The following is a 17648-nucleotide window of genomic DNA, read 5'->3' on the forward strand; positions in this document are numbered from 1 at the left end:
AATTAGTTAGGAGAGGCCTCATTAATTTTATAATGGACAAACTTTAACTAACTGAATGGCCATTATAAACCTGACTAAACTCTTTCTAAACTACCACCATGAATGTTGATGCATAAAATAAGGATGAAAATAAATGCTTAACAAGCTAAACCGGAAGTTAAACTTCTCCTTGCACTGCCACAAACAACGCTGTAAAGATAAATGTTGTGGCCCCCATTTACATGGGTGCATCTCCCATTTACTCCAATGGAAACTGCACTTACATAAATGAGGATGGAATTTGGCCTAGTGTTTTAGCTCAATAGATTGTTAAAAATTCAGTTGTTTTATACTACATCATAGTTGGAACATTAAATGTAAAGAATAAAAACATTCTAAAGACCATTTCCTTTCTCTTTTATTTAAATCTACCCAGAAATAAATTTTATAAGTCACACTGCAAATTTAGAATTCGGGCACATTATCATTGTGCTAAAATCATAGCACCAAATTCTGTGCTAAAATGCAAGTAATGCTCTCAGTCAATTCACTGGGAGGCCCACAAATGCCTTTACGTTTTTTTTGTTTGTTTTTAAAAATGTCCTTAACTCAGTTTCCAATTTTGTGGGGGATGTTTTGCATTCACAATTAATTGCAGGAGTAAATGCTAGTATTTAAGGCCAGGATTTTCAAAAGTGCTTACCTTTGACCTAACTCTGCTTCAATTAAACTCTGAGCACTTTTTAAAAATCCAATCAAGTAGTCGGAGCTCTGGACAGTAGTACTTGTGCCTGAAATCTGTTGCACCTGCACCTCTGCACCTGCAGGCAACTGCACTTGTAAAATAGGATGCTAGTTCTAGAAATCAGGAACCTGTTCCTGCAAAGTGTTGAGCGCTGTACATTTTTCATTGAGAGTTGAGAGCTCTGAGCCGCTTACGGGGTCAGGCCCCGAGCCTTAGTATTTGACCTGGAGTATCCTGTCGCTTGCTATGCACCACCTTTTTTGCTAAGCCAACTGTAAACTCTTTGGTGGCATATGCAGTAATTGGCATCTTAGCCATCATACCTGAAAATCACACTGGTATAATGATTTATAAGTGTGCACATCAGATTCCCTTGTGTTATTTAGATATTTAAAAAACCCAAACAATAACCTGGTCAGTTTTCACAGAAGCTGAATGTAATTTCTCACCACATACCTCTTTTTGCTAGAGGAAAAAAAGGCTTAATTTTGTTTTTTGGTGAGTAACTAAGTCTCTCACAGATTTAGCCCAGAATAAGAATAATTTAATATCCAGGAATACTCATGGAGAAGTTATCATTCTTGTAAATAAGTGTCAGCCAAATAAATCTACTGTATGTCAGACATATCTTAACAGCATGAGTCATTTACTGCACAATTCAAATAATTTTGATTGTATAGCCTGCATACCCCTAAGAATTGCTGGCGTGAGCAAAACCACAAAATGCCTGTTCTCTATGTGAGGTACCACGCATAGGGATTGTAGGGAAACTTTCTGTTGCAGAATCTGACCATTTCATGCATATCCTCCCTGGACCCTCATAACACACTTCAGTAAAGTATTGCAGCCAAACCTCAATATATACATATATAATTAATATATGTATATAGTATGTAAGCAATGCTGAAATTGTTTAATGCCACACAATGCAATGCGCATGCATGCGGAAGGTCTTAAGATCTGGCCCTTCATCTTCATTGACTGGTGTTGAAGGTCCTTGGTATGTTTCGACAGCACTATCCCTGATGCTTCTACACAGTTGGGTGCAACATCTTCTCCTGCAGCAGTAGACAAAATGGTATGAGAAGCTTCATTATGCTTGGAGCACATTTCTGTGCAAGTTGGCAATGCTGTAAAACTGTATAAAGATGACAGGTAAAGAGAGGGCATTAGAGGTGGAAAAAAAAAAACCAACCACTAAAAACATTGAATTTGTTTTAGAGAAATATTTCCACCCTCCCTTTCTTTTGCAGGTTTATGTATCAAACTTATTAGCTGATGGGAAATATAACTTGTATGACTGTAAATAGCTGTTAACCTTGAAAAAATCAGTATCACATCATATTGCAGGGCTTGTTTTTCTATACATAAATGCGTCTTTCCTCTTCCCAGTCCTGTTTGTGATGAAAGTTTATGTACAATTCCTTTAACATTTGTAATTCGATGAAAACACAATACTGTTTTCCCTCATTGATGGCCCTATTCTGCAAGGCCTGTGTACATGCACTCCCACTGACTTCAATCTATGTGCCACCCATTGGAGGCTTGCAGGATCGGGCTCCAGAGAGATGGTTGACTTGTTTGCTTCTTTGCTACTTCTAAATATTATCTTGTGGTTTTAATTTTAAAAAAATACTATGGAAAATGAGTTGATAAATTTTAGGAGCCATTGCAAATTCTATTGACAAAGGCCAACATTTTGAGAATTGTTCACTAGTTTGGGGTGCCTTCCTTTTTTGGTGCCAAACTTTGACACTTTGTACCACATTTTTATAGGGGAGGAAGTTGAGCTCAGCTCAACTGTGGGTCTTCACTCTCTGTGAAAACAGCGTACAAGGTATCTTAAGTTTGGCACCCAAAAATGGAGACACCCAAAGTTAATGATCACTGTGCAAAATTTAGCTAAAGTTGTTTAACTGTAGAGTTTATTGTTTCAAATGAAATACCCAAATCACAAAACTTTGTGTAGGCCAACAAAAAGGGCTCTTCTCAATTACTGCACTGCATGAACTTTTGTAGATTTTAACTTCTCTTACTTTCTAAACAAACAATAATACTTATTTACACTGGTCAAACAGTACTTACCACAATGTTTTTCAGTTTTAAGGTGCTACTTTAGCACTTCAGTTTACTTTAACTTATAGTATAAAGTCCACCACCTCACAGCTGATCCCCACTTTTCTGAACCGTTATGTTCTTTAATAAAATGTTCTCTCTCTTGGTTGATTTGTTGCACATGTTATTCATTGTTTACATTTTTACCTATAGATACCCATAATATCTGCCGAACATCTGACTAGCCACAAGTATGTTACACAGATGTAGACATTTTGTCATCAAACAGTAAGTTTCCAATGTATTGCTTGCATAGTTTTCATACTCTTTGTGTATGTGTATAACTTGGTGTTTTCAGGGACATATTGGATTTTAAAAAAATAAAAGCTATGGAAAAATGTTATGAAAGAATTGATATGGGTTTCTTTGACATTACTCAACTTCTGGCATATGTCAGTCACAGCATTCATATAGAAATGATTTTTAAAAAATATTACAGAAACTGACAAGTGTGTGTGTGAAATGAGTTGGTGATTTCAATCTACCCTAGTCAACAGAATCACAAGGCTGCCACATCTGGCATTAACAATCACCTTTCCTGACACTCTCAGCAGAGGCCAAGGGTCAAACAGGCAGAAAGCTGAATTCCCCTCTTCCCAGAAACAGATCTCACAGATTCTGCACAGCAGCTACTCAGTAGCCTGTAATTTACAATACTTACCAGAGTTCCCACCACTCTACTTTTGCAGGTGATGTACGTGATGGTGGAATCAATAATCTCTTCCCTATCCCACCTGCAACCATACCCTTTCTGCTAGCTTATTTGGAGTTTGTGCAGAGACTCTTTTCATAATGTTGAATGGTGAGGAGACCATTCCTCAACCATTAGGCTTAAGTGATGTTGAGAATCTTGCTTCCAGCCTTCTGCATTTCACCCTTAATTATGTGATCTGCTTCTTAAAACATCAGCCTCCCATTTTCAGGGGGCTCAGGATGTAGTGAACTAAGTTTCTTTTTATCTGCCCTGTGTTTGTCCCCTCCAAAAGATACAGCAGTTATCAACTTTAAATTAATGCTGTTCATACCCCAAGTACATGAAAGGCCTTTTGGGGAGGGGAGGCCCCAGGTTGTTAGCACTGACACTCACTGTGATGGGGCACCAGTATTTGCTCTAATACCCCCACTTTGTTAGCTGGAATTGGAAACCTGCAGGAACAGGAAGTGCCATGTTAATTACTGTTGACTCACTATGGCAGATATAAGGAGGTGGAGTCTGATAAGCCAAGTCTGCCCCAGTGATTTAGCAATAATTGACCTGCAGCTCCCTGTAAGGTTCCAACACCTTCTAACAGGGTGAAGTAACTGGAGAATGCTGCCATCTCATTAGAGTGGGCTTCAGCTTCTAGTGCCATCTTGCTGCTCTGTAGGGGAAAGTAACCCTGGGACCAGCCAAGCTTAGAATGGGGCTCATATAGTATTATTTTGGAATGAACTCTCATTAATAAAACCAGAGTTTATTAAATGAGAATTTAGGTTTTGTTTGAGACTGGACAGAGGCACCACTATCTCTTATGCCCCGTGGGCCATATTTGGGACAAGTCTCTTTACTGAGAGTTGCTTTAGAAAGACCTATTAAATTGCAGTGTCTGCTAAGGCAGACTCTGTAATTGAGAATGAGAATTTAGTCATCAGCCTAACTCAGCCTGTAGCTTCTCTTGAGCGCAGGCTGCCAAATTATGATAAATTATGTGTGATATTTTTGTGAAATAGGTTACATAGTAGAGAGAGAGGTCATGCTGAGAATACAAGCTCAATTTCTACTTGCATATGTTTGGCTTGAACTACAGTCCTAGATATTATGTTTCAGATCTTTATAATTTAACCTTTCTTCACAAAGAAAGACTTTTACTTGACTTTACCTGTAGCGATTTTTCCCTCTGATCTTTCTATGATGAAATCCTAGTTTAAATTTATGATTTGGGCTGTTCTTTTTTGTTTCTGTCGGATACAGTATCTTATCCAACTACACTAGGCTAACTTAATAGCTGCAGCAAGTAAATATAGCACTTCACTCCCACCCCCATCCCACTACAGAGGTACTGTCTACTAGTCAGGTTCGAGCTGTAAATAACTTATCATTCACTATGGCCAAGATCCTCTGTGGTATTTAGGTACCTAGTTTCCATTTTTATCAATGATTTTCATAGCCCCTTCATTGTAATCTTTCTTCAGCAGAGGCAATTTATTCTTGACACTAGTTGATGATCAATTCTGAAGGAAAAGGATTGATACCCCTTGTAACTTTTATCCTAGCTGGAGTGATTTCAGATATTATTGTAGTCATAGTCCAGCCCTTTTTTTAAAAATTCACACTAAGCTATTTGCTTTAGCATTATCCTACAACAGTGACTTCCACAGGTTAATTTATTATTGCATTTAAAAACTACTTCCAGTTATTCCTCTCCCCTTACTTGTCTCCTCACCCAATTATATCATCTATTCAATTTCTCCTGATATAAAACATCACCTCCCCTTTCTCAGTTTCTACTTTTATTGCCATTCTCTGGGCCTTTTCTATTTCTGCTATGACCTTAATGAAATGATGTGCCAAAACGGAATGCTTTATTAAGGTGAGAATGTACTATTTATTTAATATATGGAATCATACAAGTTCCTTATTATTCTGTTAGGCCAATTTTTTCAAATTTTCAAAAGCACCTAAGTGACTTAGGCCCAAAGCCTCAGGCACCTAACTCCCAGTGATTTCAATGGATTTTAATCCCTTAATGGCCTAAATTCTATTTTCAAAACAACAGGCACTTAAGTGTTTATGTCTCATTAAAAGTCACTGGGACTTTGGCTCCTAAGTTGCTTAGGCACTTTTGAAAATGTTACCCAAAAATCTTGGTCCCAACAAAGTCAATGGGAATACCGTCTACTGACTCCGCATACTCCAGTGGGACCAGGACATGGCCCCTAACACAAAGCCAGTAAGTGAGTGGTATACTGTTAATCCTAAGATTTTACTAGGTAGAGGAGGCTATAAAATTCAAGAGATGGGGTTCTCAAATGAGCCGTCAGCCTGCACGCCCAAACCACGCTTCTCCTCCAGCATTTATAATAGAGTTAAATATAAAAAATGTGTTTTTAATTTGGAAGGGGGGGTTGCACTCAAAGGCTTGCTGTGTGAAAGGGGTCACCAATGCAAAAGTTTGAGAACCACTGTTCAAGAGCAACAGGATACTATTTTATTATACATGGTCAATATGTATATTATGTCTAATATGTCTGCAAAGTAAAACTTTTCTGTGAAGAAATTATTTGAGGGACAATCCTGTAGCCTTTTTGTAAGCAAAATTCCTCTTGACTTCAATGACCGATTCGCCTCATGTTGAGATTGCTTTAAGGAAATGAATGAAAATGCTAAATTCATTTTCTTTCTGCCTGCTTCCCTTTCTAGATCATACTAAAGAGAAAAGGACAGTGTGCTTGGATAGAGAAAAGGACACAAGCATTAGCCATAATGTATATACCGTCAAGCCACACACAAAAATTCCCTCAGCAGTAAGACATCCACATACTGCATGTTAACAAGATGAAATGACAACTTGGAAATCCACTGCACACTGTTGCCTATATACTTTGTACATTTAATTGATATTTGTGCTGAGGTGATCTTATTGTCTAAATCTACAGCATTGTCTATCTTTTCTAGCACAGAGGTATGCCTATATATTTAAATATGCATACATAGTCTATTTCCTACATAATCATATATGTCATCTTGAAAAGACAGACTATGATGTAATCATAAATCTATTATGTATTGGTACGTCTGTAGACCAAGATATAATTTTTTAAAGTAAATTTATTTCTTTCAAGGTTTACAAATAACAAAGGTGCACCTTGTATTTAAAATTGCCATTATAGATGAGAGCGTGCATGCACAGTAATTTTTGTTTAAGAGTAATATTTTTAATGTAATAGATTGTAAGAAGTGGTAAGAGAGGTATCTGACAGAGATGAATGTGCCAAGCAAAACCACAACTGTGTATATTTTAAAGCACATCAATGGCTTTAAGTACCATGTTGTTAAGGATTCTCATGAAGTGCCATAGACTGTACATCAAATTAGAGTATTATTTCTGCAGTGTTATTTTCAGAGCCACATTTTTGCTTATTTTGTTAGTACTATTCAGTCAAAGGCACCATTCTGTTTCAAAACCAAAGCTGTCTCAGAAATGGCCGATTCAACCTATAATAAAAGTAGACAACAGAAAAACAAACTATCAGTACAGATTAATGTAACACATACTGGACATATAAATATATATAAACTATTTTAAGGCATTGTAGTGTAAAATTTATGCATATTATACTGAATAACTCAATATACAAAAGGGAAAAGCCATTTCTGAGACACAATAACAAAAATGTTTGAGGAACTTATTTTGCTTCTATTTATAGCCTCTGTCAAAAGTCAAAAGACTATAAATGCTTTGCAGAGATGAATTTCACTTTTGCTTAAATGTTTCATCAAAGTCACACTTCAAAATAGTGACTCTAAACAAAGAAGAAAGAAGCACTGACATCAGATGCATGATAAACCAAAATATGAAAAAACTGAGATGTTAATTAGCATAGAATTGGGTGGGTTAAATACCTGGGTGAGTTTTGTGATTTTTTTTTTTTTTTTGGTTCAGATTAACTGCTTATAGCCTTAGAAAGCCTTTACAAAATAATAATAATAAAAAATAGATGTGCATTCAAGTTTTTAAGAATGGATTCATCCAAAGGAATTCCTTTTTGTGGTTTGGATGTTGCAGTTAGTAAAGGATATTTTTGCTCTGTTCAGCAAACTGCTGAAGTGGGGGCCAGGTCACTGGTAGTATAGCATGGAGTGGAAGAAGTGTGAGTTCAGTTATAGAACTTTCCATACTTCCAAGTTTACTGCAAGTTTTTATGCTTGAGAGAGATGCTTTCTAGTATAAGAATGATGTGTTGATTTTACTGATTGTACTGTACATCTATTAAAGCCTTAGATTATTACATTACGGGTTAAAACCCATACCAATGTAATTTCAATCGTGTTAAGAAAGTATAGATGACTTCACATGTTATTGTAGTTACTTACATTACAGAATATTACTTATTTTTCTTGTTAAAATGTAGTTTTTATTTCTTACATTTATTAGATCATTTTCATTTTCTATTACCAGTTGAATACCATTTCAGTTTATAGAATTTTGTTTTATTAGACTATACTGATGACTTTTTCAAAATACAAAAAAAAATAAAAAAATTAAAAAGTAGGTTTTTTTCTTCATAACATATTCAGTTTTGAATTTACATGTAGTGTCATGAGTATTTGTATTATTGTTAACTAAATGATTTATATTTTACTGATTTAATATTACAATGTAAGAACGTCAGTCATTGTTAGTTCTTGTCTAGTTTTCATTAAAAGAACAAAGATCTTTTATATGGATATCTTATAATTATATAATCATTGCTAAGTAAGAAGTTCAGTTGTTGCTATCGCAACAATCCTGGCAGACAATTGAATAATATTTTGATGATTTATTTTGTTTGTAATTAGTTATTATAAGAAAATCTAGTTCCTAGATATTAGAATAAAATTTATTTTCTACTGTATCCATTTCAAATGTTAAAATATTGTTTAAATATTTTTTGAAATCCCTGAATATCAGGCCTTGTTATAAATAAGCTGCATAATCAATAGATCAAGGGACTTTTTGTTGATAATCCAAATACTCAAAGTTTACGTAACAAGAATTAAAGCGTGTGTGCAAACTCTTGAGGGTTGATTATGCTGCAGTTTAGCATGTGGGAACGTATAGAGAGAAGGTTGACTTTTTGCACTTCTGTATATAGTCAAAAAAGAGAGAAACCTGTATAATAGTAAGATCTTATTTTGAATAAAAATGTCTATAATTACAAGGAGTTTTGTTAAGGCTAATAAAATGACAGGCTGAACAAAATTGCTTGCAAAAGTGGCACAGAGTTAGCACTCCATACCCCTTCAAAAAAGTTGCTTTGCTTTATGTGGACAGCTTGTAGTTTGCCAGGATTTTTTCAGCTGGAAAGATATGCCATCCTTCCAAGATCTCATGACTGACAAAAGCTCCACTGGTTCAAATCTGCCTGAAAATCATTACTTTAAAAAAAAAAATTAAAAAAAAGCAGGTACTTCAAACCATCAAGGTGAAATCATGGATTAAATATTCCGTACATTATTCAAAAACTACTGCATGTTTAAAGTATCAAAAACAAAAAAAAATAAAAAACAAAAAAAATAAAAAACAAAAAAAACAACCAACAACTATATTAAGGATATATTCTATTCAAAGCAGTTTCTGACAATTTCAGTGGTTTATTGTTCACAAAACAAAAATCTTCAAAACAGATATTGACTTTCACAAAAATTAAATCATGAACAGGCAAACCAAACAGCACACTGTAGCTGTAGTTATGTGATTATTTTTTATTGTAATGGTCCTGTTCTTTTAGCAGGTGAAAAACAAAAACCTATCAAATGTTACCATTTGAATGAAAAGCACTCAAGAAACCATGTAATTACATAAGCCAAAGCTGGAAATAAAAATGATTAGGCCATTATTTTATCTGGAATATTCAGTATTCACACTGATTAATTAATAACGTTGCACTTACTTGCAACCCTGCAACTTTCATCTGCTGAAAGGACAGATGTGCTTGGTTTTACTATTATGTAATCACAGACTTACTTTTTGCTTGTAGTTGCTGCAAATTATGTACTCTGTCCTGGGCTGCAATTTGTTTCCATGCTTATTTTATTATTACTGCTATAGTTGACCTTGCTGTATGGAAAAATAAAGTGAAATTGCCCTAATAAAACTTCTCTTTCTTAATTATATTTTTCTATTTCAGATTAAAAATTACATTTGTTTTGTTTTGTGTGCATTTTTAATGGATTCACACATTTATGTCCAAGGGGGAATTATTTAAATGAAAAAGATTCTGTCTGCTCTCATATTTTTATTTTACAGTGTACACCATATTACATATGCAATACAGACCATGAAACAGTCTATTATATCCAAATCAGACATTTGCAATTCTTTACAGACCTGTCCATGCATTACTGAACATTCATCTTCTGAGTTCCTGACTTTATAGATTCATAGATTTTAAAGCCAGAAGATACTGTTTTGATCATCTGATCTAACTTTCTGCATAACACAGGCCAGAGATCCTTACCCCGTAAGTTCTGCAAAAAGCTCATAACGTCTGGTGGAGCTATAGCATATATTTAAGAAAGATATCCAGTCTAGATCAAAGAATTCCAGTGATGGAGAATCCGTAATTCAGAAGTTCCAATAGTTAATTACCCTCATGGTTCAAAATGTACACCTGATTTGTGTAGCTTATTTACACCTTATTTGCGTAGCTTCAGTTCACAGGCACTTCATAAAAGCAAAATATTAAAAGTAGATTATTTCCCTAAAGAAGGTTATTTCTGCTTCCTGAGAATTATATTTATTCAGGGAGGCAAAGTATTAAATTGTTGAGGATTTTGTCCATTCAGTGTTGTACACATTGGAGACATGAAGCCATATCATGCCAATCATTTTTGAGTAGCACACCCCATGGGAAATTCTACTTACAAATTGATGGTATTATACAGCACTGGTGCCCCCAAGAAAAATACCAACAATGTCTTGCCAGTTACCCACATAAGGGCAAATCCTAACTGTACCCCTGCGGGACCTTCCAAACGCTCATTTTTAATTAATTTGGTTTGTTTTTTAATTATGTGAATTTTTGTCACCTGGGAACGGGGGCTAATAGGACTGGCTACAGTCAAGCAGAATGTGGCCATTGCCTGCGAAATTATCTCCACACTTAGCTCAGCTACTACACCTCCATCTTAACTGCAGAAACCCTCATCCGAATCTGGTCATGTATCACTTTGGGATGTGGTCTGGCCATTGTCCAACAGGGCTCCATCTTGCAAATAGATTCACAAACAGAGATTTCCACTCCCATGTGGAATATCATTGAGGATCCATGTGTAAAATCTATTTGCAGGATTCCACTCTCTGCCTCCCCCCCATGCCCCCCATTCTGTTTGTTAGCTGGCCAACCTGTGCTATGCAATGTTATATTCATGTTAGTCCCAGGATATCAGAGACACAGGGTGGATGAGGTAATATGTTTTACTGGACCAACTTCTGTTGGTAGGAAAGACAAGCTTTCAGCTTACACAATCAGCAGACCTGAAGAAGAACTCTGTGTAAGCTCAAAAGCTTGTCTCTCGGTCTCCAGCAGCAGTTGGTCCAATAAAAGATAGGACCTCACCCACCTTGTCTCTCACATATGCTGGCATTTGAAACTGTGTGAAAGGTGAGTTAATTTACCAACTATGTTGTTTAGCCCTGTACTAAAACTCCTGTTTACTCAATGCCTAAGTTTGGAAGTTGCAGCTAAAGGCAAGAGATTCAAAGGTTCTAAGGCCAGAAGGGACCACTGTGATCATCTAGTCTGACCTCCTGTATAACACAGGCCATAGACCTTCCCTGAATTAATTCCTGTTTGAACTAGGGCAGATCTCTTAGAAAAACACATCCTGCTAATTTTAAAAAATCACCATTGATGGAGAATCCCCCACAAACCTTGGTCCATTGTTCCAGTTGTTAATTCTCACTGTTTGAAAATGTGCACCTTATTTCTAGTCTGAATTTATCTAACTTCAACTGCCAGCCATTGGATCTTGTTTTACCTTTGTCTGCTAGATTGAAGAGCCCATTATCAAATTTCTGGTTCCCATCTAGGTACTTACGAAGTGTGGTCAAGTAAACACCCCTTAAGCTGCTTTTTAATAAGCTAAATCTATCACTATAAGGCATGTTTTCCAATCCCTTTATTGTTCTCATAGCTCTTCTCTGAACACACTCCAATCAATCAACAGCCTTGAATTGTGGACACTAGACCTAGACACATTCCAGAAGTAGTTGCACCAGTGCCAAATACGGAGCTAGTATAACCTCTCTACTTTTACTGACATTCCCCAGTTTAAACATCTATGGATTGCATTAGTCCTTTTGGCCACAGCATCATATTGGGAGCTTACATTCATCTAATTATCCATCATGATATGAGGCCGTACATGGGTACTACTTGGTCATTAGTGAGCAACAGGTTACCTTCAGCTGAGCTTCCCTGCTCTCATTATACAGGTGTTCAGGGTAAAAGCTATCACAGTAGTTAAGGCAAGAAGAGTATGGGCTCGCACCTGGGTTTATAGGACTGGCTTGAGTCCCACGCTGGGGGAGTTTTCTGTTTATGTTCTATTTGTGTTAACTGATTTTATTCTCTCTATCCCTGGAGGAAAAGACTTGATGCTCTGTGATTGGTTTTGCCCCTGCCTAGTCAGCCCACCAGTTGACAATGCTGATTTCCAATGAGTGCCCCAAGAGGGCCAGTCAGTGAATGTTTAACCGGTTCAAATACAAACTACTTATACCTGTAACTCTAAGAGGGTGGCCAGCCCATTTAAGACCCAGGTGGCTTGGGGCCAGTCAGCCCTGCTGAATTAGCCCTTCCCTGCTATGTCTGTGTAGGGTCTGGGACTTAAAAGGAGGAAAAGGCATCAGAAATGGAAGTCCCTGGGCAAAGCTACCAGTGGAGGGGGAGAGAAGGCAGGTAAGTTACGCTAGCTGAGGAAAGGTGCTGTAGGGACTTTTCTGTAGCAAGCCTTGAGGAGAGAAGGCAGTCAGAGAAGAGAAGAAGTCCTAAAGATTAACAACAAGGGGGCTGGCCTCCACAGGAAGGCACTGCTCTGTAAGCAGAGTGGGGAAAAGACTGTGCACAGCTGAGTTGGGGTGAAGCACCTACAGAGGGTTACTTTGGAGCCTGAGTTGGAAGAGAAGCCCAGATGGGATAGAGTCCCCTGGCTGGGGAGGAACATGGGGAAGTGGCAGCTGGACAATGAGACAGGCGGTTGCCAGTGGGAGCCTGTGTAAAGTAGGGGGTTGAAGGCTGAGCCCAGCGGAGCAGGAGACTCTTGTTCTGATGTATTGGAGTGGGGACTAAGGACTCTGTCCCCTTGGAAGGGGTTGAACACTTTAAAATGGCTTGGCTGGACAGCATCTGGAGTAAGCCAATGATGGTTGTGGGGAAACTGAGGTAGTGCTGCAACCCTGGGTTTTGCTGAGAGTATTTGCAATTAGTGTGGTTGAGCAGAATGTAATTATCTAGTAACTCTAGAAGCAGAGGGCCTGGTTCTTAGCTCTGCTATGCCAGTCTTGAACTGAGGCAAATATAGTTACCCGACAGGGCCTTATGCTGATTTATGGCTGTTTTTACACACCTGTAATGCCCTTATGTTCAGTAGAGGTTACACTAACCTAAATGAGACCAGAATTGGGTCTATAGGGTTTCTGTTGATTGTGCTCTTTTACTGGAATCAAATGTATATAGCAAAATCATGCTTCCTGCTTTTATAACAATGAGCACTTGTATAGCACATTACAAACAATGCATGTTCACAGCATTATGCAAACATTAAGGGACAAAATCTGCTCTCAGTAGCAGTAAATTTCATATACACCATAACGCTGTCCCTATTTTTATAGCTAGCATTGATTGACTGAATTATTGGATGTGAGGAAAAGAAGTGCTCAGAAGATAAAGGTAAGTGCAATATCTTATTTATTTGAATTGCAAGAGAACCTTGGAGCCCCAGTCATGGGCCAGGGGCCTCATTAGAATCATAGAACATCAGGGTTGGAAGGGACCTCAGAAGATCATCTAGTCCAACCCCATGCTCAAAGCAGGACCAATCCCCAGACAGTGTTTTGTTTGTTTAACCCCAGTTCCCTAAATGGCCCCCTCGAGGATTGAACTCACAACCCTGGGTTTAGCAGACCAATGCTCAAACCATTGAGCTATCCCTCCCCTCTAAAGTCTAGTCATTAATATTTTTACATTTGTCCACTGTTCTATATGTTATACAAATCTGGAGAAAAAGGACTAAACCAAAGAGGGAAGATAACCAAGGTGTAGCGCACAAGGGGATGGTGATACTCGGAATACAACGTGTCAGATAGAAGAAGTGCTAAGTGAAGCCAAGAAATTGTTGTCATACAGCAATTCTGACTATAACTGCCTGTAGCACATACACTCCAGGCCCATGTGCATTGCCCTTCCATAGTTGTTTTTAGTTGATTGATTGACAGGTATCACATTATAGAGAGATCCTCTCTCTTATATGCTGCTCTGTCAAGAGCTGCCATGTCACTCAGTCAACTGCACCAGTGTTCCATCCCAGGAGGTGCATTTCCAGTGGGGTAGTGTCAGATGATTTGGTGGCTTGAAAGAATGAGGGTTCCTGTGAGATTCAGGTTGGCAGCCCTAGATATAAACTAATCAGGACTTACCTTTGGTTCCAGCCAAACTTTAATTCTGAAGAGTACCTCTGTCTTCCCAAAGGATCCTGATTTTTGGACAGCTCCATCACAGCTGTAACAGTATTTAAAATGTATAGAGAGGGCCCAGAAGTAAACCTGGGAATTAGAATTCCTTCTACAGTCACAGCGAGGGACACAGGATAGGAAAAAGTTGTTTAGGGGTTGGAAGGAAGGGAAGGGTATGTACCCATCTTGTGTGCCAGTTGTTTGGTTGTATTAGTATGAGTTCCATAATATACATGGAAGGATGTAGGGAATCCTCCATGACCACAACACTTAAACATCTCTACTTTGGACATACGGACTAGAGAGAATTTTCTGGTGAATCAGACAGAGGCCTCTGCCGAGTGGTAGCCAATTTCATTGCCTGGCAGGTCAGTTTCTCGAAGAAGAAATTTGTCTTGGCATCAGGGAATTTTCCTAGTGTAACTTGCTTTATTTACAGTGAGAGCAGTAGATGCCTGAAATAGCAGTGGTCAAACACCTAGGAAATTCCTCCTTCTGGGAATTCTAGCAAAAAACCAGTATCTGGTTTTCCCCCTCTGCTCTAGGTACTGACTCTAGTATGAGAGGTTACATCACAAACCCTTCTCCTGTTTGCAACAAACCCCCAAAAAGAAATTGTAAAAGAAAACTAACAATAATACAGCATGTCTTCGGAGACTGAATAGTGCTCAAATGCTAAGAAAAAGAATTTGTAAAACTCTGTGGAACATTGCCACCTGGTGACTTCTGTCATAATAATATTATGCCCACTGCTTTCCCGGTGCTGTGTGGCTAAGATTGGCAGGGAGATTCCTAAATCCTGATTCCATTTATACTGAAATGCCTCCATACTTATCCCCCTACACCTGTGACCTTTATTGAGGAAGGGACATACCGATGCAGCAGGCCTGACATGCTCTCCAATTTTAGCAAGCCTGGCGATTCCAGGACTGCTATTGCAAAACATGACCAAGGTGATTGACTAATAAAGGTCTAATTTGTAGGTATAGCTAAAATCAATCTCTTTTGGAGGGTGGGGTGGGGCATACAACTTGCTACTGCACATCAAATGTTTAAAAAAAACATCCAGGCTAAGCATGAATCAAGTCCAAATTTTTGATAGTTAGAATGAACATTTAACGAATAAATAAACCAACAGATTCCACTCCTCTTTGCTGTTCTGAGGCTTTAAGAAATGAACTGAAATCCCTCTTGTAAAATAGAACTGTACAAATATGGATTACTGCAAAACTGCTTTCTGCTAAGCACAGCTTTCCTTTCCAGTTTGAAATGTTCATTATCTCCAATATGAACACTGACGGGGACAGTACTACAGAGAACGACAAGTGTTGAAATGGAAAAATACTTGCCATAGGCAGCAAACAAGTAATCACAATCTTACCCTTTGTTCTGCAGACTTATAAATGGAGCTCTGATTTGTCCAATCTTTAAGATGGCTTATGGGCATGAGAGAATGCTGTACATACAGGGAAATCACTTGAGCACAATCATGATGGGATTGTTTGTTTTTAATCAGACACTTCTTTTTAATTTTGCAATAATCAAAAAATACATTTACCTATCAATAAGTGGTTTGTTAAATATTTTTAAGGACTTGTGAAGTTCATAAAGCTGCAATATGCTTTTTTTAAAAAAATCTACTGTTTTGTCTCCATTGCTAAAGTAGCTCTGACCAGCATAGAGTTCCAGTAGATGTCAGTGTTGGAATTTGGTGAGCTCTGGGAATCTGTCCAAGCCCAGTGCCATACTAAACAGATGGATAGTGTAAGCAATTCTTAGAGCATCACCAAGTAGCAAGGGTATTTGGGGAAACTGGCTTGTTGAGGGACTTCTGGAATGCATGCTACCTTGCTAGATTGTGCCTTTGTTTTAAACAGTGAAACATCATGTGATTGTATTATAAACTCCTCTTAAATGCTGATGGGGTTTCCTTGCTATCTGAAGGGGTATCAACATAAATACTCTTTTTTTTATTTTATTTTGCCTCATCTCTATAACACGCATACTGAACTTCTGCCCAGAATGTAATGAAGAGAGAACTTGAAAAGTTTTAATGAGTCTTATGCTGATGCTCTAAACAAAGATCACAAGTCATGGATGTGAGTTAAGGAACAGTGTCAAAATCAGAAAAGCAGCGGCCCCTGTTAGAAAGGAGGAGTTTGACAATGGTTATACTAAAATATTTGTTGTTTGGCTGTCTTGGACCAGATTGTATGTTGGTGTAAATGTGAATGAATTTGGGTCAGGAATCTGTGCTTAAGAGTTCTGCTTGGCCTTGTCTTTCAACTACTTTGAGATTTACTTCACTCTTTATGGCATTATTGATAATCCTACAGTATGCTACAAGACTATTTTCGTAGCTGTTATTGTGACAATAGGCAGTTCTTCAGTGATAAAAATGTTTGTAAAAGCCTCTTAACTGGTGGCGCCACCAAGGATAAGATGGTTGTGGGGGCGGGCAGGGGATTAAGAGTGCAAGCAATGTATCATTTGAAAATAAGAATTGTAATACACATTAAGGGCTAGATTCAAGGCCCCACTGGGATTCGCAAAACCCCTGCTAAGCTGCTCTTGAAACCTGTAGGCACAAACAATTGCTCAGTGCTTAAACTTTTGCAGTAAAAGTTTCCTAGGTACTTATGTTTTGACCACTGATCATGTGCACTGTAGCCCCACGGTAGGAGTCTGGACACCTAAGCCCCAGTGCAATGCACAAACTGGAGGAAGATTGGTATTGGCAGTAGAGTTATGGGAGGAACACCTATCGAGTAAGCATGCTCAGACCTCACCTACTATTTTGGGCCCCTATAGGTGGGCCTACCCAAAAAGGCCAGGTGGGAGGATCACTCCTTCACAACTTTTAGCCCAGTGGTTAGGATACTCAGCTGGGTTGCAGCAGACTCCCAGTTCAAGTCTAGGAGAGAGGGGACTTGACAGGGACTTCCACCTCCCAACTGAGTGCTCTAACCACTGGGCTCTGGGATCAGGGCCGGCTCTAGGCACCAGCAAAACAAGCTGGTGCTTGGGGCGGCACATTTTTAGGGGCGGCATGGCCGGCGCCAGAATGCCGCCCCTAAAAATGTGCTCCGGCCGTCCTAGCTCACCACCGCTGCTGCCGCTCGCGCGCGAAACAGCTGATTCGCGCACCGCTGCTCGCCCTCCCTCCCAGGCTTTCAAACCTGGGAGGGAGGGGGAGATCCTGAGCGGCCGCGGCGTGCGTGCCGCTTCTCCCCCTCCCTCCTAGGCTTGAGAGCCTGGGGGGAGTAGGCAGGGCTGGGGATTTGGGGAAGGGGCGGAGCTGAGGCGGGGCCAGGGGTGAGGTAAGAAAAAAACGGGGGGGGGGGACGGGGGGGCGGCCAAAATTGTTTCTGCTTGGGGTGGCGAAAATCCTA

The 17648-nt window shown here is 38.8% G+C and overlaps 1 protein-coding gene across 14 annotated transcripts in view; it reads left to right on the plus strand.

Moving 5' to 3' along the window:
- The window catches only part of MBNL1 (muscleblind like splicing regulator 1), a 196783-nt gene extending 187112 nt beyond the window's left edge, over window positions 1–9671 (plus strand). For all 14 annotated transcript variants that reach the window (XM_024202997.3, XM_024202996.2, XM_024203007.2 and 11 more), the window contains 2 exons: window positions 2993–3067; window positions 6240–9671. In XM_024202997.3, the coding sequence (XP_024058765.1) occupies window positions 2993–3049 (57 nt within the window). In that variant the 3' untranslated portion in view covers window positions 3050–3067; window positions 6240–9671. The remainder of the gene's footprint in view (window positions 1–2992; window positions 3068–6239) is intronic.
- Window positions 9672–17648: the final 7977 nt, after the last annotated feature.

This window comes from Terrapene carolina, unplaced genomic scaffold (assembly GCF_002925995.2).
Source record: "Terrapene carolina triunguis isolate 2854851 unplaced genomic scaffold, T_m_triunguis-2.0 Scaffold88, whole genome shotgun sequence".
NCBI lineage: Eukaryota > Metazoa > Chordata > Testudines > Emydidae > Terrapene > Terrapene triunguis.